General features: G+C 45.8%; 1 protein-coding gene across 5 annotated transcripts in view; it reads left to right on the top strand.

Moving 5' to 3' along the window:
- Positions 1-25,649, top strand: part of MYO1D (myosin ID) — a 157,860-nt gene that overhangs the window by 122,360 nt on the left and 9,851 nt on the right. For 2 of the 5 annotated variants that reach the window (XM_068918998.1, XM_068919004.1), the window contains exon 22: positions 2,584-2,869. The exons of the other annotated variants lie outside the window; for them this stretch is intronic. In XM_068918998.1, coding sequence (XP_068775099.1) covers positions 2,584-2,854 — 271 coding nt within the window. In that variant the 3' untranslated portion in view covers positions 2,855-2,869. Of the gene's footprint in view, positions 1-2,583; positions 2,870-25,649 lie in introns of those variants that run through there. 5 annotated transcript variants of the gene reach the window in all.

The following is a 25,649-nucleotide window of genomic DNA, read 5'->3' as shown; positions in this document are numbered from 1 at the left end:
AGTAAGCCCAGTCATGGAGCACCTGAGCTGGGGGGGGCTCAGCTGTCTGGTCCTGTATTGGTGGATCCTCGGGAATTCAAGCGACTTCTGACTTGCATCCTCACCACCAAACATGGCTCTCCAGCCTGCATTATCAGAGCTCATTAACCCAGAACAAAAGTACCGTCCGTCCTGGGGAAGAGATGGCTTGTGAATAGGATGGAGGGAAGGGATTAAGACATAAACTCAAGAAAGATGTTACAGATGAATGTTGCATTCGTTTTTCTACTTATGGCAGGCTATGCTTTTAGCAGACACTGGCACCGCTCCCATTGCTGTTCCATCAGCAGTGGCACAAATAAAACCATATTGCCTATGGATTGGGTCCTTTGCTTCTAAAATGCTGTCACTGTTGATGTAACAGCTGATTCCTCCTCTCTCTGTCCATGACACCTCCAAAACAAGAGACAGTGCATGCCATGGCCAGTCTGGAGGATTAGATGGGCTGTTTGACAGCAGCCAGCCAGCAAGAACATGGAAGGGCCAAGTTTGACTTGCTTTTCCTTTACTGAAGTATCTGTTTGGATATCACTGGCTGTTAATTTTTCACTGACCTGTAGGAACTTGGTGGGGGTTTTTTTTGTTTTTTTTTTTTGCTTTCTCTTTTTCTGTCAAGTTTGGGGGTGGAGTGGGGGCTGACAGATGGACAGGCAGCAAGATTGTGTAAGCTTGGTAAACAGGCAAAATATGACTTTTTTTTTCAAAGCGCAAAATTGCATTTTCTCATTCAAGCCAGCCAGTTGTCAAATGTCGGAGTAGGGGAATTTGGGAAGGAAAGCGTATACAGCACCCTTGTGATTCTTACCAAGAGCTTATTTTTAACCATAAACCTCCAGGGGAAAGTTCTTTACTTTCCTGTGAAAATGTCAGCTCCTTTCCAAAGCAGTCCTGAGCGCAAATCTCAGCTGCAAAGTCCTGCTCCCATTTGATTCTTAGCCCGTCTAATTGGAGTTGCCTGCACATGTCCTCACTCCTTCCAGGGCAGCCTCATGGCAAATTGTGGCAGGTCAAACTGAATTCCTGTCCAGTAGGTTTTGGGTTGCTACATAATTTTCTCTCTCCTTCAAATATTCTGTCACTTACAGCACATGCATCTCTATTTCTCGGGGTGTGTGAACCTACCTGCCTTGGGAACTTCAGCATCCAGGCTTAGGAGTTTGAATGACTTAGAGGAAGCAGGTATGAATATTAGGGGAGGTGAACAGCCGAAGCTTTGTGGAGCTGAGGATTTGCATGCCTTGGCGATGGGGACAGCGTCCAACTCTCGCTGCTTTGGGGCCTTTGTCTATGAGGACAACTGTTTTGGACATTGCAATCCACCCCCCCAAGCTTGGAAAAGCCCTTCCAGTACAGCTGTGTCTGCACAAAAAGGATTTTATCAGCACTGTGTCAATCACTATTCATTTATCTTCACACCTCTGGCTGAGAGCTATTGCTGAGAAAATTTCTGTTTAGCCTTAGGCCTTACTGAAATGAATGCACTGGTTTACCTAAACAGGTATAATTAAAATGGAAATTATTTTGGGTGTAGACAGGTTGAGAAGGTGGGTGGGTTTCATCGTGTAGCCAGTTAGTGAAGGATCTTCCGCCATAGCTTTGCTTAGGATGACGCGTTCACCCTGTCTCCTTCGAGGCATACTGTGCTTCACCCAGACACTACAGAAAGGGCAAGTGAGCTTCGTTTTGTTGTTTCATCTGCACCTCTGTCATCCTCATTGCTGCTTTTCCAACCTGCTCAGAATTGCTTTTTCAAGGTACTTGCCCAGCTGGAATATCTCTAAATATGCATAAAGTCCCAAGTCGCATATTCCCATAAATGTAGCACACCTGAATGTCTAAGCAGGGGCTAGATAAAGTTTTAAACAAAGATGACAAGCCCGGGGAGAGGTAGTAGGTGATGAAATGAAGGTGAAGACAAAGCAAATTAGATCCCTGATGTGTAGCTGCCCTTTTGCCAGCTTTGGAGGCATCTGTACTGCAAATGAGTTGGATTGCTTAGGGGCGGCATCAGCTGAACCAAACACATGGACGTCAGTGGGCGTTGCCGCCAGTGATGATGAGGAGGAGATTTGGTTGTTTTCAGCCCACAGCTATGCACATGTGATTATGCATAGTACTGTCTGCTGAATTTCCAAGTAGTGAAATTCCAAAAAGGGAAATAAGAGCTTTTTTTTACCTGCAGAATAGTTGAAAGGCAAAACGCTTTATCCATCCACATGCTCCCCTTATGCCCCTTCCCAATTGGCATCCCTGAAACAGTGGCATTTTATCATAGTGGGTGAGCTGCTGTCAGCTTTCATCCCATGATACCCTATGAAGTAATACTTGCCTGTCTTGAACTCAAAGATCAATGCCTAATCCTGTTTGTTTTTTTTGCTGAGACACAGGACGGTTTTATCATCAGTTTGGTTTCCTGATCATCCGCGTGCATCTTAAATTCTTTAGAAAATATTTTTGAAAAAGGCATTATCGTTATTGCCCTCTAACGTGGGTAATATGAAATATCAGTAAATTAATTTAAATTCATAATCTCTCATCTGCAAGGAAAAGAGATGCGAGAGACAGAGCGCCTGCAATGAAGAGTTCGGCCATGGTTCGCTTCGTCAGCAGCCCCTTCGCCAGACAGGCCTACAGCCGACATTCCCCGAGTTTTGCTTCGTTTGCCCGTGCAAAGGCTGGGGGAATCCTGACGTTGCCGGCTGAGGCTCTCTCCAGCTTGCCCAGCGCTCTCTTATCCCTTTTGGCATCCCTGGGAGGTTTGTTGCCAACAATGCGCTATTGCATCTCTTCCTTGAGTTCAAAGGAATTGGGTTAATGAGCGTAAAGCAGCAAGCAGGAAAAGGCAACCATCAAATTATATTGGCACTTGTTTGCTGCCTAGTAGATTCCCCACTTCATCTCGTTGATCCTTGTGATGCAGGCAATTACATGCAGCAGTGATAAACATAGAAAAAAATATGCTGACCTTGGCTAAATTTTAGTCATTTTCTTTAGTGTAACGTGGTCTTCAGACGAGGCTAGAAACTGTGTGAAAATGAGGAAGTGGGGAGGGAGGAGAAGTAAAACGAGCAGAAAATCTTTTATCTGGGGAAACAATGGATGTGGAGAGAGACTGTGATACCCTAAAATCCTTGGACACTTCTTCAGCAGCTTGGAAAAGAGTCAGCACCACAGTCTGTCTGAGAAGCAGCGGTTCAGGAAAGCTCCTCTGAAGGACAGCTAAATCAGAAGTAATTAAAATCGACAGCTCCAGGTTTTGTGCTACTGAGCAAGAAACTGGGGCACACATGAGCTGCAGCTTTTATCTCGAAGAGCTGGTTCAGTAAAGTGGCATCAGCAACATCCTGCCAGTACAGGCAGGAAAGGCTAGAAAAGTAGCTTCTTTCAATTATTGCTATTTATTTGTTATTGCATCTCGAAGTGGGGTAGATGGCCTAGGCTAGGCCTTTGGAACAGAAAAGGCATGCTTTCTCCATCTGCTGCTGGAATAACATACAAGCTAATACATGTACCTGACCCAAGAATCAATCATCTGCTTTCAAGGTGTTTAAGTATTCATTTTTAAAAGTATCCACTACCAGGAACTAGGTGAGAGGCACAGATATATCGGGAAGCCTTAGCACAGCAGCCAAGCGGCAGCATTTGCCCACAAAACGGCCCGCAGCGTTTCTGCACGTGCTGTAAGCAATGCTTTGCTGCAAGGCTGACCCCAGGAATGTTTAGTGCCAAAAATGCTGCCTGCAGAAAAAGCTGGGGGCAACTGAGGCCTTTTGCACTGCCCTTGCTGGCAGGCTGCCTTTCAGCGCCCGTGTTTAGCTTGGAAAGGGCCTTTGCCAGCATGGGAAAAGCAGCGTGTGAAAGCCGTGCCGCGTCAACTTTTAAAATCTGCTTCCAAAGAGAAATAGCACTTCTGGCGTATTGTTTTCATTGCGGGCTGCTGACAGTGTCCACATCCTGTGTTTGGTTTTGCTACACGGTGTCGACTTAGCTCTAGAGATGGGCAGGAATTAGAGGTCAAGGTCTGACTGTAGTGCTGAAATGAAGAATTATGCTTGAGGGTGTCTTAATTGTAACTCCTGACTTATTTTTAATGATGCTAGAAAGGAAAAGATTATGTGGAGAGCTTAGGGAGTAGAGCACGTTCTGTAACTGCATGTGTTGGGAAAATATATCTGCAAAGAAAGGCTGTTCTGTTCTCCCATGACTCAGGCATGGTGATTTAGAACACAAATAGAAATGATACAGCAGAGAGGATGTTTCCTTGCTGAGGAAGGTGATGGTGGAGGCGTACCACAGTTTGATATCCTTGCATGTTAAAGTATAAAATTTTTAACTTATGCAAATACTTCGCTTCCTCCTCATACGGTAGTGCTGACTTAACTGATCCCAACACTGGAGATGATACGATCATAAACTCTTATGATCTAGTCAACAGGATGCTGGCGTTTACTTGAACACTATTACTAATCTTACCTGAGTTCTTTCTCTGTAAAGCAGCATAACGTTAGTGACGTCTTGCATTTGTAACGGTGCAGCCTATTGCAACCAGTTAGTAGAACTTACACTTTGGATTTGCTCTTAATATCTTGCATTGAGCAATCATTTCATAGCCTTAGCTCAGCGTGACGGCAGCAGCTTAGCTGCGTGGATGCCTGGTAAGACACTGATAGGGTCCTGCGAGCAGCCTACCTGCCTCCCTGGGTCGCCTTTTTAGCCGAAGCACTGTAGCACTTATCCTTTCTACCTGAGTGCTGTGTCGGCAGTACTACGTTGATATGTCTGATGCAGCCCACTGCAGTTATTGGCGTATTCAGTTTAATTTAGATGACGATATATGGCACCCTTCACTGAATTCAGGTGGATTTTTTTCAAGTCTCCATCTCGTTAATTGATGTTTTAATCTGTTTTGCTCACTCTGGCAGCACAGTGCTTCGGCGCATGCTAGCTAAAGCTGAGAAAGGAATATTTTTCTCCGAAAGGGCTGCCGGATCAGCTGGCTGGCGTGTGCCTTTGGAGCAAGGCAGAATTGCCTTGGCCCCGCGCTAGGAGGGGATCCTGCCGCATCACCCGCACCGTGCAGGGGAAGGCCAAGGGAAGCTAATACTTTGTGCGCGTATCCTCGTTACATGGCTACAGGGTATCTTTTGTTTCCACCTTTCTAGGAACCCTCTGGAAGCGAGCCAGTAACGACGGGCTGGGAAAGGGTGATGGGGTGGGGGAGAGTGATAAAGTATTGGCTGGAAATACAGATGTGCATGCGGCTGCCTCTGTTTAACGGGGGAAAATGGGGTTCCTTTGTACACCTGGCGGTGCAGCTTGGCTGTGCTTGGTGGCAACGGCAAGTGGGGGGTGCTGGGAATTATGGGACTGGTGCGGTCTTGCGGCAGCGAGCATCCCTGCATGGGGACTGGTTCCCATGGCGACTGCAGCTCAGTGACTTGCTGTGATTTAATGAGTTCATCCCTGTCTCCTAAAAGCCACTGCGAAAATGGCTCTGCTGCGGTGGCCTTGCCAAAGCTCCTGCCACCGGTGGCGGGGCTCTCCCTACACAGCACTTGGAGGCAGGGAGAGATGGGGTCACGCTGCCCCTTTTTCCACCCAAGAGGTCGATTCCGATCCCCCCCCCCCCCCCCGCTCAGTGCAGGGAGGAGGAGGGCTGTGTAGGTAACCCGCCTGCCTTTCTGTGGGTTGCAAGGGAGGGCATTTGCTCTTATTTTTAGCACAGCGTGCTTCAGTAGGCTGCGCCAAAGAGAAACCCTTGCCACAAACATTACTCAGTGCTCTGCAAACTCCCCCTCGTCATGCGCAGCTGCAGTGAGCTGATGGAGCTTCTTCAGGCTGTGCCAAAAGGGGAAAAGAGCACCAAAAAGCCTAATTTGTGAAGCCACCGCAAATTAATTTGGTTTTCTTTTGCAGTGGTTTTTTTTTTTTTTTTTTTTTAACAAAAATCATCTTACTTTTCCAACTCTGTTGCCAAGCTCGAGACGCGACTGTAAATCTGTGCAGCCAGGTGATGCATCACGGATAGAATGATGATTTTTTCCATCCTGAGCCTTGCTGCATGGTTCAAGTGTCCTTGCCGATTATTGTAACATTTCTCTCCTTTTCTCCGTAATATTTCTCTCTCCCTCACTGACCAGAGCTAGAGAAGGGAAGACTAACATATTTGTGCATATATAAAGGTGAAATTTTTATAGCGCACTTCTCAACCAAGTGTTTTAAAACATTGGGACAATAACACTGTCTTGTTAATAATAAGCAAACTCCTCCACCTTAGTTATGCGCAGTTATAGAAAAGTACATCCACTGGAGCATTTAACTGCAATTTAGAAGTAAAATTAAAATTTAGCTCTGTTTGTCTGGTTGGACAAGATTTATTGGAATCTTTCATTATGCAGCAGAGTCAAGAAAGTCTCTCTCCAAAGTACATGTACAATTTAGAAAATGAAAGCCTGAAACAAGTTTATTATTAGAAAGTGGGTTGGATTTTGTAAGGCTCATGCAAGAACTTATATCATCTTGTACGTTTTAGATGCTTTGCTGGAGCTATTAACCTCTTGGCAAACAAACCTATTATTAAAACAGTGATTTAAGCTAAGACAGGATAAATACTTTGAAGTCTATTTAATTGGCTTTTTTTTTCACTTCAGACTTAAGACTCGAAGAATTTCATTCAAAAATTTTACATTCTGCGCATCTGAATGGGTAAATTGTGAATGTACCCACTTCTCAGATGTCAGAGGGCTTTAATATATGTCACAGCAGGGTGGGCTCGTACCAAGAGCGCTCGCAGCCCTCTAATAACTTATCACAGCAGAAAATGCTGGACAAGTAGGTTTCAATAAGAGTATTTCTCCTTTTTCGCTTGCATTTTTAAACTGTAAGGTGAAAATGCTTTGCTCCCATGTCGTTGCTTCCACAGTGTCTAGGTCTTTGTAATAATTTGGTGTGGAAACGCAGAGTATTCGCTGGCTTCCCTCATGTTATGTCTTCATTGAAGGTTTGAGAGAAGAAATAAGTGCAAGCTCTGTGTTTGCATACATTGCAGTATCAGTTATTAGTAAGGGGAAGTTGCTGCTTTGATGTAAATCAAAATGCATTTTTATACAGTCCACGTTACGTTTTTATTGTCCTGTCACTTTTTCCTCCTGTCTGCTGCCTTATCTGTCTGCAGTATTTTCCCACCTGCGAAAAGATAGGCCTGTGTTTTTCAGGCCTGGCCAAATACTGCGTTTTTCTTCCATAATCTTCTCTGTCCCTTCAATTAGCTTGGCATGCTTGATGTGACCCATGAGCGAAACCACGGGTTGAGATGAAAGCAAGTGCTATGTGTGTCAACAGAGACGTGACGCGCTTCGGCTGCATTGGGATTCTCCTTTGCAACGCTGGCGTTGTGAGTTGCAGCGAGTCACGTGCACTCCCGCAAGGCAGGACAGGTAGTGCTGGTCAGGCCGGGCTGCTTGAGTAAATAGCCAGGATAGCCTTTGTGAAAGGCCCTTGCCAAAAAAAATCTCTTGGTGGAATGCACTTCCCCAGCAAAGTGTCCCATCCTGCCCAAGGTTATGTTAAATTCTCTTGTTCTCCTCCTCTTCTTTTGGATAGCAGTCAAGTTATCCTCCCCTGCCCCGTCATTGGTCTGGTTGCATAATTTGGCTTCGGATTTTTTTTCAGCAAAAGATTTCAGTTGAACTGTCCCAGCGCACTCTAACTGGTTTAAGGAATATATTTTCTGAGGTGGCTTTGGGGAGCACAGGGTCTATCTGCCTCCCAGTTTTTCCCAGTTGATACGTTTGGCAGTGGTGTTGCCCGTGACTTTCCCCAGGTGTTCAGCTTTGGCCACGTTGTCTAGGCTTAACCTTTGAGGGAAGAAAACCATGTGTCATCCCATCATACCTTGCTATTTTAGAGCAAAATGACACCTCCAAGTATACCTGCAAAATGGATGATACATCAGTTGTTACTAATGATGGCTAAAATCTACTTGGTTACCTGCCGGGGCTATTTTAATTAGAGGACAGATTAAGAATGCAAAGTAGATTATCTTGGATATTAAGGCATTTGCTTAGCAATATCTTGCATGATTATATGCACCTGACTGAATGTCCATTTATGGCTGCAACTTAAGGTCAGCTGGACAAAACAAAAACATGACATCTTCAGCTTCCCAGAGGAAGTGTTTTCCTACTCTCCCCCTTCCCAAAATATTACATGCGTGAAAGCAGGGAGGTCTGGTGCTCAGAGCTAATTTCAGCTGGTAGGTCAGGAAAGGCTGAAACCGATTTCGTATTTTTGTTTTTAAATTTCCAGAATTCACGCTGCTGGAAAGAAAAACAGACCGTGTGTCGCATTTACCTAAAAGTACAGGCAGGGTACCCAAGTTGAATTTGATTTGGCAGCAGTAGCTCTGCTACGTGGCATACAGCAAGGTCTGCTGTTTTCTTTTCCTTTTCCCTTGTGCAATGTAAACCCGCATGGACGATTACAGATATCCTCACGTTAATTCCCCAGGGAGCTGAGGCTGCTGTGGGCGACACTTACAGAGCAACCTTGGCTCGTGAAATCTGACCTGGATGTTTGAACCGAAGCATAATACAGCAATAGATTGTCTGCATTTAATGTAGCAAGTGTTAAGTTGTGATCATCAGAATTGGTGTAAGCCAGACAAAAATAAAGGCTAGCAATGACCCCTCTCCCCACACTGGTCGCTAGGAGCAGCGTGTCTAGGAAATGGTTATTTTTCAGTGTCTTTGTACAATCTAGTTTCTTAGATAACTAAGTGGTATCTTTTGGGTGATGTGATTTGAAAATGGTGCAAGACTTCCAGGTGGAGTTTTGAGCCTGGCAAAGACGGAGCAAAACAACAATGCAACCTGATCAGCGCAATCAGTGCAGCTTTTGTGGTACAGGCACTTTCCAGCAAGTTAGAAAAGAAGGGGAAAACCTGCTGACCATGAACAGCATAAAGTTTGGGGCTGTGCTTTTTATTTTTTCTTTTCTTTTGCTGCTGCTCTTTTCAAACAAAAGTTAAAGCTCTGAAATCAAACTTCTAGACTTTCCCTTATGACTTATTCCTTCGGCATCCCCTCATTGAAAATAGAAGTGTCAGGACCGCTTGAGACACGTCTGGAGAACCATCTGCTGTAGGGTTTGGCTGTGAAGCTGCGTGTTGGAGAGATCCCTCCAGAATCCTTGCCTCCAGAATTACAGCAGTGGACTCTTGGGCTCCTTCAGAACTGAGTTCTCACAATTTTAATTTCCAGCTAAATTTTTTTCTGGATGCATTGACTTTTTCAGGTCAGTTTTCTTCTACGTGAAAATCAGATGAAAAACTGAAAGCAGCCCCCTTAGCTCCCAGGGCTGTGAATCGACAGCAGGACAAGCAAGAAAAGAATAGGTGATTGCTTCTCCCTTTCTCGAGGTCTCGGGCAAAGCTGACTCTCCAGTGGCGTCTGCGGACGTAAGTTCTGGGAGTGCTCAGCAGACTGCAGGGAAAATCAGCTTCCTGGTTGGAAAGGCTTGTGCCAAGATGGATGAAAACTGCTGGGGATCCTTCCCCTGGCCTGTTTTATCCTGGCACGTGTTGCCCATCCTGCAGCCGCTGGATTCAAGTAATCTGCTTGTGCCTCAGCCCCAGCCGGCACTCTGCTTTGGGTGTTGAGGAGCTGTGGGCAAGGTGATTCAGCAAGCGCTGGCACTGAGGTCACAGCTAAGGAAATAAAAACTTCCTGTATTTCAAGCAAAGACTTCACGGCTTAGTTGGCCTCAGTAAATGGCCTCTTCTGAAGCTTTGGCTCCTCAAAACCAAAGCACAGATAATGCCTTACAAAATCAGTGTTACAGCTCCTGACTTGTTCTCAGGCTGATTTCTTTGGAAGCTCTAAACCTGCTCAAATTAGGGTTTGAGAAGCCTAGAGGGAATCTCTCAGGGACTCTCTGGCAGTAATCCTGAAACTCTTTCCAGCTTTGCAGGCGGATATTAAATAGAACTTGCTGCCCCATCTCCTAGAAACATTACACTTTGCACCAAGATAAACCAAAGCGATGCTGCCAGCATCAAAACTGAGAGCAGTTAGGCAAAGTATCCAGTTGGATATGTTCAGAGAGAGGATGCTGTGAAGATGCCTAATAATTTTGTCCCTGATAATCTCATTCAAAGAGAAACACAAGGATGCAAAAACCAATCTCCTGACAATACTGCCAAGGAAATGCCTTATATTTCTTTAGGAGAGGGAGGACTTTAAAAGCAGAGTATTTATTCACATTGAGGCACTCATTACCTGAAAGTGGTGATACTCAGTTCTGCTGTCCATCACTTTACACAGAAAATGACGTGCTGGAAGTCTTTTCACAAAAATCACAAGAATGATCTGAATGCAGCAAAACAGACTACAACTACCAGCTGATAAGGTGAATCTATCAGTTTATAGAAGAGTCATTTAAGAGGCAGGTTGGTTGTGATAGAAATTTGGCACTGCAGGTAATTAACTGGCTCTTTAATTCAGGTATAAAAGCCTAGGAAAGTCCTGTGGATAGAAACTGAAGTCACATGCCAAGATTAGAAATAGGTCGGGTTTGACAGTGAGGTTAAAGTGGGCAGATGTCATAAGCTTTCCCTTCCTGATAGCTTTCCTTTTCATTAATGCAGAAGTTTAGGTATCCGAGTGTTAATTCCTCACAGCTAATGGCACAAGGGGATGGGCTATTTGGGGGTTTTAAAAGCTCAAAGGTTGGGAGAGGTTTTTTTTGGATTGTCTCACTTGATTTACCAAAGCATGGACTTCAGCTGAGGCAGCTTTCCTCACGGGAGTCGCACACGAACTGAGTTCTGTCTTGTAGTGTTTGCAATCCCTTTTTCATTTCTAATCAATGTGTTCTGGGTTTTGGCTCAGGTGATTAGAATTAACCTTGAAAGTATATGCTGGTTATTTTAGGTTTTGTTTTGTTTTATTTTTCCCCAAATTGAAAATAGAAAGACTAAAAGAATTAGAGAAGGTAATTTCAGCTGGATGTGTTTTGTCTGAATTTAGTTTGTAAATATAACTTGAAAACCGCCAACACTTCTTAATTATTTTTGTTAATGCTTTGTGAGCTGCCGGTGATTTCCCCAAGTCAAACTGTTTATGTAGCAATTGAACTAATCACAGCACTTCAAAAGTCTTTCAATTTGAAGTTATTCCATCACTGTGTAGTTAAGGAATCATGCTGTAAGCTTATTGTCAATGGAGCTTTTTTGCATACCTATATAATTTTAAAAAAAAACGGCATTTTTGTTTTATTTTAGTTGAGTGGTAGAAAAACAGCAGTAAATCTCTGGCAAATGGGATGCGCTATTCTGGATTTTGGAGAACAGTCGAAACGGCGAGTACTCACTAGGCTTTGGTTTAATTTAGATTTTAATGCTCCTTTTGGTGTAAGTTGTCTTTAAATCCCTCCTACAGAGCTATCAGTGCTGGAGAGGTAAAATCCTCCCCACTTGGACTGAAGGAGGAGGTAGCCTGAAATAGCCCAACAGCCTCCTCTCCTTTTGTCTGTGTCCTTGTGCCGACAGGCAGCAGCTGACAGCTCATCCTCAGCTTTCTTTTTCCCATCTCCTTGAGATCATGCAGCTGAGGAGGAGATATGAAGGCATTGAAGCAAAGGAAGGCACCTCTGTTCCGGCACTCAGCCCCCAGGGCTAACCTTTGAGGTGTCAGCGGCACTGGCTTTTCCCCAGCTTGTGGCAAAGCCCGAGGGTCAGCCCACGGGTTCGAAACTGCTCGGATGTCCCCCTCTGCAAGGGCGACATGAGCACGTGGTCCTGCTTTGGGAGACATGACTGCTGAAGAGCGCCGCGGTGGCTGCCTCGTCCCAGCAGTAAATCACAGAATGGCCGAGGTTGGAAGGGACCTCTGGAGATCATCTAGTCCAACCTCCCTGCTCAAGCAGGGGCCTCCAGAGCACGTTGCCCAGGATCGCGTCCAGACGGGTTTTGAATATCTCCAGTGAAGGAGACTCCACTACCTCTCTGGGCAACCTGCTCCAGTGCTCTGTCACCCTCCCAGGAAAGAAGTTTTTCCTCAGGTTCAGATGGAACTTCCTGTGTTTCAGTTCGTTGCCTCTTGTCCTGTCACTGGACACCACGGAGAAGAGACTGGCCTCATCCTCTTGACACCCCCCCCCCTTTCAGATACTCGTAGACATTGATGAGATCGCCTCTCAGTCTTCTCTTCTCTGAAATCCAGCGATTCCTTCCATTTTTCAGTCTGCTGCTTTTTATTCTGCCACAGCCACCAGGTCTGGAGATATGGGAAGCTCTTCCCCCTTTGGAACTAGCTGTGGCTCTATCCTGTGTCCCAGAAGGTTTTTTGACCCGCTTGTGGCTCATTCATTCCTGGATCTTGCAGGCTGTGGATGCGTCGCAGTCCGGTGCCTGCAAGCCCCTAGGAAAATCTTAAATGCATCTGTACTAGGATCAGTGCCTCCTTGTCCCCAAAGGTTGTCAAGTGGCATCTAGTGGAGAGTGACTTTGCTTTTCACAAGCTGCTTTTTTCTGAGGCCGGGAGGCTTTTAACTAGTGCTGATCATGGGGTGACCGGCCCTGAGCAGCCTCCCCAAACTACCTAATATGCTAGGATTTTCTTGTTATCTAGTCCTAAAGTTGGTTCTAATTTTAAAGTTGGCCCCACTTTGACTGGGGGGTTGGACCTGCTGGCCTTCAGAGTTCCCTCCCAGCCTAAATTGCTCCATGAGTCTCTTTATTTGGGGGCCCCATTGGAAAAAACAGGCAGTGAGTCTGTGAGAGTGCAGGTCTGCGGGGACCAGACCTAGCTGCGGTGCCTCTTGCTTTCTAGGGCAGATGAGGCTGGGAGTGTGACGGGAGCGATGGGCATGTTCAACCTTGGGTGGCTGGTGCGGTCCCGTCGATAACAGCCTGTCTGCCCAGCTGAACGGTATCGATGGGCTGCAGAAACTTCTCAGTCCTCCAGAGCTGGGAAGATAACCTGTAGCCAGTGAATAAAAAGTGCATTGAAAAGGCTGGAGAGGCATTGCTAGCTTTCTTGCTGCCCTGGGAGAACAGGGGAGCACGGACAAATACCAGCCCAATTGGGCTGTTGACAATTTTAGATATGACACAAGGCAAGTCTGAAATCACTGTAGGGTTTTTTTTTTTTTTCCCTTCCTGCTCTGGCCCTTGCATATAGGCAATAAGGTGAAATTTGTGGAGAAACCCTTCTGAAGCCATTGTTACGTTCATGGTCAGGCTGCAGCCCATTGCTTGCCTTTTGGCTCTTCGTTCTGAACATGCAGATAGAAACAAGCGGCCTGTTTGTAATAGTCAGAAGAGCTAATATTAGTGTCAAGTATCCATAGTGCTCCCCACTTAAGAGAAACATATAAATAGCATAGTTATTTGAAAGTGGGAGAGCTGACTTGCGAGCTTGTGGCCATGCTAGTCTATAGCGAGGCTGTGGTTTCCTCTGCAAAAGAGGATGCGGAGCAAGTGCGTGCAGCCTGGGGGGGGAAATACTGGCTGGTTTACAGTTTGACCCGTTTCCCCCCTGGTAAACATCTGCAGAAAGGGAGACTCAAGTTGCTCTGTCAAACTCACTGGGGAAGCACTAATCAATAGGGAAGGTCAGGGATTTTGCAACGGAGCAAGAAAGACCATGAAGGTGGCTCTTGCCCTAATAGGAAGAGTGCACAGATGTTTTCAGCAGTGAAAACAGTGACTAATAAGCCAACACAAACTAATTGCATCCTTACTGTTCTTCAGAGAGTCTGTTAAATGATGGTGAGAACTAAAGTGAAACTTGTGGTCCGTATAATAGAGCACTGCATGGCAGCTCCCGATGCGCCCTTGTCTCCTGCTGCAAATCACCTACAGCAGCTTATTGCACACTGATTCCCTATCTGCTTCAGGATATTTTTCAGTTAGTGCTGAAAAGCAACCAGCTTCTCTTCCACTGTGCGTAAAGGGGTTTTTATTTTTGTTGCTTTGAACAAATTGTGCTTTCTAGTCCTCCCTGGTGCTTACATGTATTTTTGCAGAGAGCCAAGAGGAAGCTGTGTGCCTGTCAAACATATATTTGGGGGTTATAAAAGCATGCAAGTTAACCAGCCTAGAACATATTAATAACAGTAACAGCTGTTCTAACTAGCATTGGACTTCTGGGCACCTACTGTGGTGTTCTCCAGAGACGGGTTTGTGAGTTGCTGGCCGTGGTGTTGCCAATTGATGTTCTGTGTTAGACTGTTACTTGTCTTCTGTTACCACTTGCTCAAGTGGAAGTTGTCTCTGGGGCAGATTTAGAGCGTTTAGGGTTCACTTGTAGCATTTGTGTAAGGGAAGACGCGATAATGAGATAAGGGCATGGGACAGTTGTCCGTGGAGCGGAGCAGAACGCGCAGGATAAGCCTTGTCTGCTGGCCGCTCTCCAAGTCTGCACTCAAAACTCTTCATCAGAATAGCACCAAGCATTTGGATGTACGAGTCCGTAACGTGGCGTGAGAATATTGAAGGGGTTATCACTGTTGGATTGATGTTTGCATAGCAGATCAAAGCCAGGTGAAGTCCCTGGATCCTCCCTACCATCCGTCTACAATCCTAGTCCCTGGGTAGTATTGTATTTGGAGGAGTATTTTGTCTGGGGAGCTTTTGTGTGTACAGTAAAGACTGCCTTTATAAAGCCAGAATCGGGGATTGATTTTAATTTGAAGAGCACATCAAAAATCCAGCTTTGAAAGTTGTAAAGATATGCGCAGGCTGACAAGTGCTGAATCCAGCCTGGGTTGCTGGGAACCAAACTGTTCCTGGCTAACGGCTGCTCAGGCTCCTGAAACCTTGGTCCTGTTCCTTTTTCAACTGCAGTACTCCCCGAGGACCGAACCTCTCATCCTTGGCAGCAGCGCTTCTCCAAGTGTGGGTTGCAGCCCTCCCAAGAACTCCAAGGAGATGGTGGCAGACTTGAAAAATCATTGCACAGCTTTTTATTTTAAAATCTGGAATTCCAAAATAATAAACCTCAATTATACTGACTGGGGGCAGCTCAGGTCCTTGTGGGACAGGCAGAAGGAAAAAGAGTACAAAGCAGCTCCAATTAGTGACCTAAGTGCTTACACTAGCTAAGGACCAGTTAATTACTTGTGAGCAGCTTGCTTTCGCCCGGTCACCGCTGCTTACGCATGCAGCCAGTAATTTCAGCCGTTTCTGTCCCTTGTACTGCAGGGATTCAGAGCTAATTACTTGCAGCATGTAAAGACAGTTAGCTCTTCCCTGAATATAGGCGCTGGGTGAAGACACTTATGCCCAGAAGAGGGTTGTGTGAGCAATGCCCATGGGAAATGCTGGTCTAAAGGGAGTCTGCATCCCCTGCCAGCACTGGCGCTGGGGCATGCTTACAGTATGATGTGTGGGGAAGTTGATCTCATGGCATATAAGCGAGACCATCGAGGCAGTGCAAAAGCATAGGGGTGGATTTATAAGCTCATTTTCATGGTGTCTTGCAGACTAGCTCACTAAGTAGCCCACAGTAGGTGTCACGCCACGTGGTGCTGAGCTTGCCACCGGTGGCTGTGCTGTGACCTCTGTTTCCCAGTGATCTGAATAAGTCTGCTGGCTGTCAACGTCCATGGCGGGATTTTAGCACTGGAGAAACATGTAGGACTTACTTAAGGAGGGCTTTCACTGATCTCATTGTCGGGCAGACTTTTCAAATCATCTAACCTAATTGCTTGCACAAGCTGTAGATGTTCACCTAATAATACAGAACGTTATTTAATACAGAGCTCTTGGCTTAATAGGAACGTCATCAAGTGCCTTGCCTTGATAAGAGCACTATCTGTCTGCGCCAAGATAGAAGAGATCAGGAAAGAGCATTAACACTCTTCTCAGAGGTCACACCTACCCTATCAGGTCTTTTGATCCTTTGGCTTTTTTTGGCTTAATTGAGATTTTAGTTTTGTATAAAACAGAGGTTTCCAAGCTCTGTGGTCCAGTGACCACATGCTAGTATCGCAACACGCCTGACTTCCCTATGATCCTGCCATGATCTCCTTATTCATAGCTACTGAGTTGTATTAAGGAATGCCCTGGATGTAGTCAGCTATTTTATTGGTACTTTCTTTATATAGAGCTGCTGAAGCTAGAAAAGAGAAGCTCTATGGCTGCAAAGGGGAAGGAGACCAGTTCACTCAATGGCATGCTGGAAGAGCGAATCATGAGATTAAGAACAGATCTCTTTCACAAAAAGGTTGCTTTTGTCTTGTTTATTGACAACCCTTATCAGCTACTTCTATAGTGTGCAAAAAAAAAAAAATTATTCTGCAAAAAACGAGATCCTCAAACGCAGCTTTTAAATTAGAGTGAAAAATATTCCATGTTTGTTAGGTCAATAAATATCTGAAACAGTTAAGATGAGTGTAAGATAGTCCTCTTGCAAGTTATGTATTGAGATGCAAGATTCATTTGCCATTTTGGTAACTCTACAGTTGAGCTGCTAAGCTAGTTCCCATGCAGGCATGCCTTCAAAACTGCAGGGGAATGAGTCTTTCCTCAGAGATTATTTCACGGTGGTGGCATCTTATCTTGCCACTGCAATGGCTCTTTAGAGACTATATAGGAAGCCTCTTGAAATGATGTGATAGCCTTGGAACAAAGGGTTAATCTATTACTAGTGGAAGCATTTGCTTTGCAATTCATTTTTCCCCCATTTGCAGCTCAATTTTTCAATTCGCAGAGAGCAATGTGAAAGATTTAACTCTGCTAAGCCCAGAGGAGGATGGAAGCTGATTAGAAACTGGGGTGGGGGAAGATATTTTGCTCAGCTGGAATGACTGCAGCAAAATAAATTAATGCTGAGTGCCTGATCCTTAGATGTTCGATTTGTTAATGGTTTTAGCTTTGCAGGTATTTGGTTGATGTAGCAAATTTGTCAGTGCCATGTATAAATCTGCTGATTTCTCCTGGTCTGAACTCTGAAATATGGAAGCATAAAATATTGATAATTCTGCCTACAAAATGATGGATATGGTAGTGGTAACTGTGCTGCTGTTTGGCACCTCCAAATAGCATTAGATGTAGCTTGAGATTTTTAGTTACTCATCCATCCTTGCCATAGCCTTGTGGAGTGATTAGCATCCCCGTTAGACGGGGAGCCTAAGGGCATGCGATGACATGTCTTATTCTTAGAACAACTCAGTTTTGCCAAATTTGTCTGTATTTGGAGAGATTTATATAGGAGCATAAGACTGAGGAGACCTGTAAGGCAGCAGGTCTGGTCCCCTGCAGCCATGACAGGGCCTTGCAGGATTTCTGTGAGGGATTTGAGGGAGGACAGGAGAGAACCCAAAGGCATGGAGGGCCCCGACTGAGCTTGGCGGCAGGTATAAGGGCAACGTTGCTGGCCTTGCTGCAGTGGTGCTGCCTGCGAGTGCCAGTAATTACAGCTTTTTGGCATTAGTTCCAATCTACATGAAGCAGAAGGTTGGGGATAGGAAGGCAAGAGGCTCATCAACAGAAAATAGCATTTAACTAAAAAGTGTACCCTGTGCTGCGAGGGGAGATAGGAGGAAGGATCAATTCTTTTGCAGCTGAGAAGGTAAACTGTGCCAGACAGTAATTAAAAGCGGTTTGCTGTGCCTAGTAATGTGTCTGTGCCCCAAAGCTTGAATCCTAAGCCCGAGCTGGAACAGACCTGGTTTTATTCTAGCAAGGCTTTGCCAGCTAGTCCCGAACAGCCGTCGAGCTCTCCTCCTCCCTGTGCCACTTTTCTCCTGCTTCATTCTGAGTCATCTCTTGCACCTTCCTGGCACCGCACCTTTTCGTAAGCTGTGATGTGCTGCTGGGATCTCTTAAAAGCCTGTCTAACAGGGCAGTGATGCTGTTAAAATGGATGGAGATGGCAATTTTCAAAAAGAAATTACCCTTCCTACTGAACAAGAAGTTCAGACAATAGGATTTTGCAATGTTTCCAAGTTGGGTAATGGATGATAAATGCTTACATGCACGCATGCCTGTGTATACATATGCGTTGCCCTTCAGTAGCGTCACATAAATACCCTGAAATGTGATATCGTGAAAACGCAACTGCTGAATCTAGTGGGAATCGGCTGTTTCTGAGACAATCTAGCACGGTGCATTTCCTCTCCAAATGCTTTCATTTCTGTAAGCGAAAAAAATATTTTTGTTGATGCACTTGTTTTTCGTGCTGGCTTGGCCACAGGAAGAATATTTGCACATGATTCAATGCTGTTATTTCAGCTATTTCTGTAAATCCAAACTTCTTGTTGAGTAAGTTAGGCAAAGCAAAAGCAGAAATAGGTCAGTTATTTAAATGAGACATAGTTGTCTCTCTTCACAGCCAGCTGCTTTTTTTTTCCTATGTGAATTGTGCTAACGTATCAGTGAGTAAAGAAGAGAGAACAAAGTGAAGCAGGGGTGCCAGCTGTTTATAATCTGCGACTGGCGCTTCAGATCTCTTTACTTAGCAGAAATATGGGGATTGCTTTGGAATATCTCAGCAAATGCTACTGAAATAATAAAACTGAATTGGTCACCCACCTCCCTCAACACACGAGGTCCATTGAAAAATTGTTCCCATTGTTTTGCTCTCACGTAGAGATCATTTTCCTGATGTCTGTAAGTTCTAGTTCTTAGAAGCCTTCCTGGAGTCTTGTAGGGCATCAGGAGTCCATAATATTAAGGAAACACAGGGAAAAATTTGGTAGTCTCAGGAAACATTTGACTTGACAGGTAGAAAAGTAGGCTGTCTTTCATTGTTTAGGCATAGGGCTGTATTTTTGGCTTGATTCTTCTTTCTGTGGAGCCGATGGCTGATACTGAACTCCTGGCAGCTCAGCTGGTCGCATTGCTTTGGGCAAATCTGATGGTGGTTGGCCCTTGGAGAGGACATTAGGACATTAGGTGCTGTGCATCACTGGAAAGACTTTGTTTCATGACTCTTAAGTTTTGTGATTGAGGGAAAATCAACGCTGCCATAGAGGCTATCTAGGTACCCGGTCCAGCTGGGCTTTCCCACATTGACAGTTTTATGCAGCTGATTTTTCAAGGCAGTAGACGTCAACAGAAGCGACTTGCCCTGAGTTATGAAAGATGCAGCCTAGGCTGTTCACAACACCGCACCTTCCAAATTAGGCCAGGTCTTCTCCTCTCTTCCTTCCTGATGTTTCTGCAATCCCCCACTTCCTTCTTGTTTATCCACTTTATGATTGCCTGCTGCACTTACTGCTCTTTTCTTCTCTTTTCTGTGATCCTGGGTCAGCAACCAGCCATTCCCATCTTTTAACCATTCTGGGTTGAGAAGTAAAGGCCAAAGTTTCTCAAGACTTCAAAAACTGTTGGTTCTGGGGCAGCTTGGTGCGGGCAAGGTGTGTCAGCCGCTGGCGAGCTACGAACGGTGGTGAACCTGCTTGAGCATCATCCTTTAGATGGTGAGCTGGGATTCAGCTCAGGGCAAATGGGGATGCTGGCAGCCAAAAAGGCAATGCAGATCCATGACCTAGGATCGCTTCTGTGATCTGTGCTCTCTTTGTTTCCAAGACTCCAGGCTCTTACCCCACCCCCTTTCTTTTTCATCCTAGCTTTTCCCCTATCTTCTGAACCTTCCTTCTATTTAGACCCACTTTTGAAGCCCTGCCTGTAGAGACTTGCTTGATGCCTTGGGGCTCCTCTTAAAGCTCCTGGCTGTGCCATTGCTTCCAGGAAATACAAGGAGGAAGGAAGTAGCGATTGTTTTAAAAAGCTAAAACCTGAACGCGATGGAGCAATCGAGGCATATGTGCCCTGAGTCATGCTGACTTGTTGCTCACCCATCCCTGGCCTGTCCGTCATCCTCTCTTTAATGCTTCCTCCTTGCCTCGTTCTGCAGGGTCCGGTACTTGTTTTAAACAGCTTTTATTTCTGGAGGCACCTGGCACAGTCAGGCATTCACAGAAAATACCATCCCACCTGCCCTGTCCTCACTGCTGTGTCCTTCACAGTCAAAAGGCATCCTAGGGGCACAGCATACATGTGGAAAAAATCGCTGTGTTTGAGTGATTCTTGTTTTGGCTGTGCAGAGGGAGGCGGGTTTTTTTAACAGGAGGGGAGACCTTGGTGAGGCTTCTCACCATTAGGTTAAAAGCCTGTCATTAAATGAACGATTCAGCTCCCTCAGCTAAATTGTCATGTTGTGGATCCTGGGCGAGGAGAGGCAGTCTTTCCTGCTCATGTGGTGCACTTGATAACCTGAGCGCACCCCACCCCTGGGCGCTGGCTGGTGATAAAAATTCATGGTTAGCTTTCAGAAATGACCTGGGGGCTGAAGAGCTGTGATACTGCCTCTCTCAATCACTCGTTCCTGTATATCACTCCTTGTCTGTGAAGCCGTGACCTTTTATCAGACACTATGTGATAAAATCTTGCTTCGCATAGGGATGAATGGGAATGGGTTTCCAAACGGGAACATTGCTGGTCTCTGGAGGGGAAAAAAAAAAAGCTGCTGCAGGATACAGCACAATACCACCTCTTTTTTGTGGCATTTTTTCCTATCCCCTGAAGCAAAGGCTAATTTCTCTCGCTCTTTCTCCCCCCCCCCCCTTAAATGATAGAAGCAAGGGAGAAAAATCTGGGTTTTCAGATCAGATCTGGAAATAGATAGGATTAAGCACAGCTATTCCAGGTCACAGGAACCGAGGAGGAGAGAAGTCTTGTGCTGATGGAGCAAGGTTATACCCGCAGCCAGAGCAGGGGGCCAATGCCAAATGAAGGAAGCGGACAGTGGTGCTTGGATTCCTTCAATTTTTTTTTGCAAAATTGTAAAGCACATGGTGTCACTGGGCAAGTCAAACTGTGCATCTAATGTGAATACTAAGGCAGAAATCATTACGTAGTGGTTAAAGGAAAAAAAACAAATTCAGTAGGGTAGGGGCTTCCTCATCAGAAATCTCCCTTCGTGGTTAGCATTAGTTCAGCTTTGCCGCTGGACAAAGTGGTCCAGAGTACGAGGAAGCCGCCGGCGTTTTGACGTGATGTCAACTCACCCCGCGCAAAGTAGGTCATTGTAACACCCTGCTGAAAATCCTCTGCCCGAGTGCTTCTGCTGCTCAGGGTGAACAGGGCCAGCACCAGCAGCAGGAGAAAAAACTTTAAAGCAGCTGCATGTGAGCGAGGCACAGGAAGGGGAGCGCATGCCACATTAGCTGTCACAGGGGTTATATAGGGTACACGGAGCTGCAGTCGCAAGAGGCACTAAACGAACCCGTCTCTCGATGCTCTGCATCGGCCCCTGGTTGGCTGGCAGAAATGAAGCATCAGATGGAATGATTAATACCCAGGTTGCTATAGTGACTGAGAGCCGGAGTGTTAAAAGCAGTAGTCCTCCATCACCCCCTCCGTGCAAGTGTGCCCGAGCTGTCGCTCACAGGGTGCTGCGTGAATTATGCCAGGGCCCGGTGCGGGGCTGAGCCGCGTGAATCTGGCGGCAGATGTTCCTGAGACGACCAAGCCCTCCTGTTTCTTTCTCCTTCCCCCCCCCCCCTTTTTTTTTAAACATCCCCTGCTCCAGCTTTAATGAGCTTAGCAGCGCCACGTGCCGAGCATAAGGGAGAGGAGCTGTAACGCAGCAGCTCGGCCCGTCTCTGGGTCGGGAGCAGAGCCAGGACTTCGGGCAATGAAAGCGAGGCCTGTGTCCGCCAGCCACACAGAGGCAGTATTTAAGAGTGTCCCGAAGCGATGCTACAAGCCCACTTGCTGTCCCCTTTTAAAGGGGAGCAGAGGAGAGCTGCATTCCTGCCCTGCTCACAAGGCTGACCCCCCGGATCGACTGATTTCATACAGCTTCCTCCCATGATTCGCTCCTCAAGAAGATGATGCGGCAGAAATTGAGTGTATGCCCTCAGCGAAGTGCCCTCCTACTTATCTCTAATGTTTCACTGGCAGCTCAGTTTTTGGGACAGCTCAGTCCCAAAAACTGGGGGTTGGGAAGAGAGAGAGAGAGAGACCTTCAAAAGTACATCCACTTATGATTTTTATAATAATCGTATACAATCTCAAAATCTGAGTGGTTACTTCCACTGTTTTGTCATTTTTGGACTTCAATCTGACTCTAGTTTAAAAGTATCTATGAGTTACAGCCGTGCGCGTACCGGTGGAAAAACATAGCTCACCCTTCAGAGTGTCGGCGGGTTATGCCTGTGTCAAAGGGAACTGGCAGGGAACACGGCAGCTATGATATGATATTCCAAAATAATGCCCACATCTAACATTCATCCACTATTTTGACCACTATTTGATACTAGAAAACTGTTGCCTCCTTGTACATTTGAGGGGTAAAGAGTTGCAGAATCCTATTCTTACTGTCTGCGCTATCAAACCCTTATATCTCAAATTCCTTTCAGAGTTGAGTAATATATCCCAGATGACCAAAACGTGCTAGGTTCCCTTTGAAGTATTTTTTTTTCAGATTTTTTTCTGTAGTGCTTCCTGCAACGTACATTTCTCAAAGTTTAAAAATTCAGGCCGTCAAGTTTTATGGGCATCTGCTAAACAGGCCGCGAGCCTCCTATTGGGAAGAGCCTTGCAAATAGGGTCCACGGGCTCTGAAGCAAGTGCCTTTGTGGCCGGGGTCTGGCGATGAGCTCTGTCCGCCGGCTAAGAGGTGATGAAGACCCCCACTGCAAAGGGACCATGGCAAAACACTTGGACTGCTTCTCAGCCTGTGCAGGAATCGGAGTTTGTGATGTCAAAAAGGGGAAACAAGTCCACTTTCATCTTCCTGAGTGGTCTTATTTTATTTATGTGCATTTCTAATGCAGGATTCTTGGCATAAGCTTAGGAGTGAGCTGATGCTCTGCTTTTGCTCTGTCTACAGCCAGGGACTTTGAATGATACTTTTTTTATAAAATACGTAACGTTCAAGTGGCTTGTGGCTGCGTTTGAGTCCACTAAAGCAGAAAGCTGGATGAGAACTGTATCTCAGAAGCTCAGCCAGCACTCAAAATAGCTGAAAAAACATGACTAATTGGAGAATTCAGGAGAAGCTGCTGCTCTCGTGTCCGCGCTGCGCCCGGGGAGAGCTGCTGATTTCAAGAACTGGATTAACAGTTTAAGCAGAAGATGAAGGCGAGTGGCAAAAGACTTTAGCATGTGTAGCCAGGCTATAACATGCATAACCATCGGCCTCAGAAAACAAATTTCTCCATTTGTCTGAAAACAAGTAGAATTAAAACCGAGCTGCAAAGCATAGTGGAGCAGCGTGTCCACAGCATGCCGGCAGGGAGGGCCCTGTGCAGGAGGGGATGATGCCGTCTTGGAAAGAATTTCCTACCTAACTCGTTTCATAATTTTGCACCAAAACTGGTTTCTGTCCCGTACAGATGGACACATTATCTGTCTGCGGGTGGCCCCAAATGACGCTTCTCTCCAGTTACTGCTGGAACCTACTGACTGTTTGCAAAAGATCAAAATGAACTGGGCAGCTTTGCTCCTGCAGCCCTGCTCCCGCTTCCTTTCCGCATCCTACTGCAAACACAAAATGCTTCTTGACTGGCTTTCCTAGTCTTTGTACTTTCTTCTGCAGTGCCTTGTAACGCAGCTGCTTATTATCACTCTGCAAATTTTCAGCACGCTGAAAATTTTAGCTTTAGCGAGCGTGCAAAATACACTAAATTCTAGAAGGACTGGGAGTTGTCTTTGCTGTTTCATACTGAAAATGTTTATTTTCTCCCTACTCTTCACCACCAGGTCTTTTAAATGTTTCATTTTGCTGCTTCAGAATATAAAATATTTAATGCCCTGCCCTTTTTTTTCCCATTATTATTATTTGAAAGCTGCTTTGTTGATGAGCTTTCCTGGGAAATACCCTATGTAAGTAAATGTGCATTTTTCATCCAGGAAACTTGGACTAGCTTTAGCAAGTGCTTTGAAGGGATAAATCCCATCAGGCAGGAGAAAAAAAAAAAAACAAAGGCATCCTCGGCTTTAACAGGAGCAGAGTTCAGGGAGCGTCAGGGAAGGCATGGACGTTGGCACAGGCCTTCCTGTGCACGCGGGACGTCCGGATGGCGCTCCCGCAGCATCACTTTTGCGTCTCTTTTTTTAGCCAGCGTGTGTGCGTGCAGGGAGCGTTTCTATTCCTAGTGTAAGCGCAGTAATGAGCTCAGGGGTTATTTTATAGCCCGGCTTAGCTTCCTAAAGGAGAGCTCCCTGCTCTGAACACGCAGTCCTTTTTGAGCCCTTTCTCAAATTTTGTGTGATGTGGGCTGAGCGTGTAGTGGCTTGGAAAGGTTCATCTGGGCTTTCCCATTGTAAAATAGGAGCTTTTGGGGATGCAGTCCCAGCAGGTGATGAAGGGACGCTCTCTGGCTGGGACCCGGTGCCCATTGACCTGCTTTTAGGCTGGTTAAGTCTCTCTTGGGATCCAGCTCTTACCTCAAGTAATTTCCCCAGCACAGAGGGGGTCCTCCTTTGCTTAGAAGCACGGGAACCAATTTGCTCAAAGAAATAGCAATTTTGCAGCTCGCTGACTTTTGGGAAAGTGCCGTCCGCCCAGCTAGGATGGCTGCCCAAATGGTCCAGTTCCTAAATTAATAAGTAAATAAAGAGCTGACACTTGCCTGCACGGCTCTGGGTCCACCTGACCTTGGGTTCAGGTAAGAATAAATACATTTTTGAGAATTGGAGAGCGAAAAATGTAAAGGCCTATGTTTACTCCTCAGGCACTGCCGAGAGGCAGAAGGGAAGCAATGTACCTGGACCCGCCGCAGACATGTCACGATGAAAGAGCATCGGCGTTATGGCAGCTGCTGTCTCCTTAGGAGAGCGGCTTTTATGGCTGAGACATGAATAAAAGGGAAGAGCATTGCTTGAGCACCAGCAGACCAGAGTATTAATAGCTGTCGTTGCTTTTGCCTTGCTAGCTGACATTGGGCGCATGTAATGCTTTCATTGGGAATGCTCAAAGCTTGCTACAGATATTAATGGTCCTCGTTGCTGATTAAAATCGCCAGAATAGAGTCACCTACGTAACTCGGAGCACGATGTTGTAACACCTGGCACTGTACGATTCCCTAAACTGAAGGCACATGGTTTTGCAGCTTCTCGTTGGTAAATAGATGTCAGCACGAGTTGCAAAGAGAAATGGCCCATAGGTGAGTCTGAGCTGGAGGAGGTCTAAAGCCAGCACTAAAGTGTGCTGGAAGCGGTTTTAGTGGAATTGCATGGGATTGCAGTTTGTAGCTTAGTAACTTTTCTTTTAAAAAGGACTCTTGAAAAGCTGCTTCTTCCAGTTAGGATGTGATTTGCCCCAACATAGAACATTTGGGTGCAGAGCTGGACTAGAAATAAGGCATAAAGTTTTACTGATTTTCAGGGCTAACAAAAAAAAAAAAGTCATGATATTAAATACCACTTCACTGCAGATAATTTTAAGAAACTGTACTGTGAGAAAAGGCCTGGTAGAGCCACGTTTAACTCAGCTGACCGACCTTAGCATTAAAATGCCCCAGAGGACTTGTTCTGACCTTTGTGTGTGCAAATCCCTGCTGAAAGCAGGACCAGTGCTTTGAGGTCGCCCACTCTTCAAATGACGCTCCCTCCAGCAAGGGTGTGGAAAAACAGCGCAGGCAACACATGC

The sequence above is a fragment of the Struthio camelus genome, chromosome 25 (genome assembly GCF_040807025.1).
Source record: "Struthio camelus isolate bStrCam1 chromosome 25, bStrCam1.hap1, whole genome shotgun sequence".
In the NCBI taxonomy this organism is placed as follows: Eukaryota; Metazoa; Chordata; class Aves; order Struthioniformes; family Struthionidae; genus Struthio; species Struthio camelus.
This window is presented reverse-complemented; position numbering and strand designations above follow the sequence as displayed.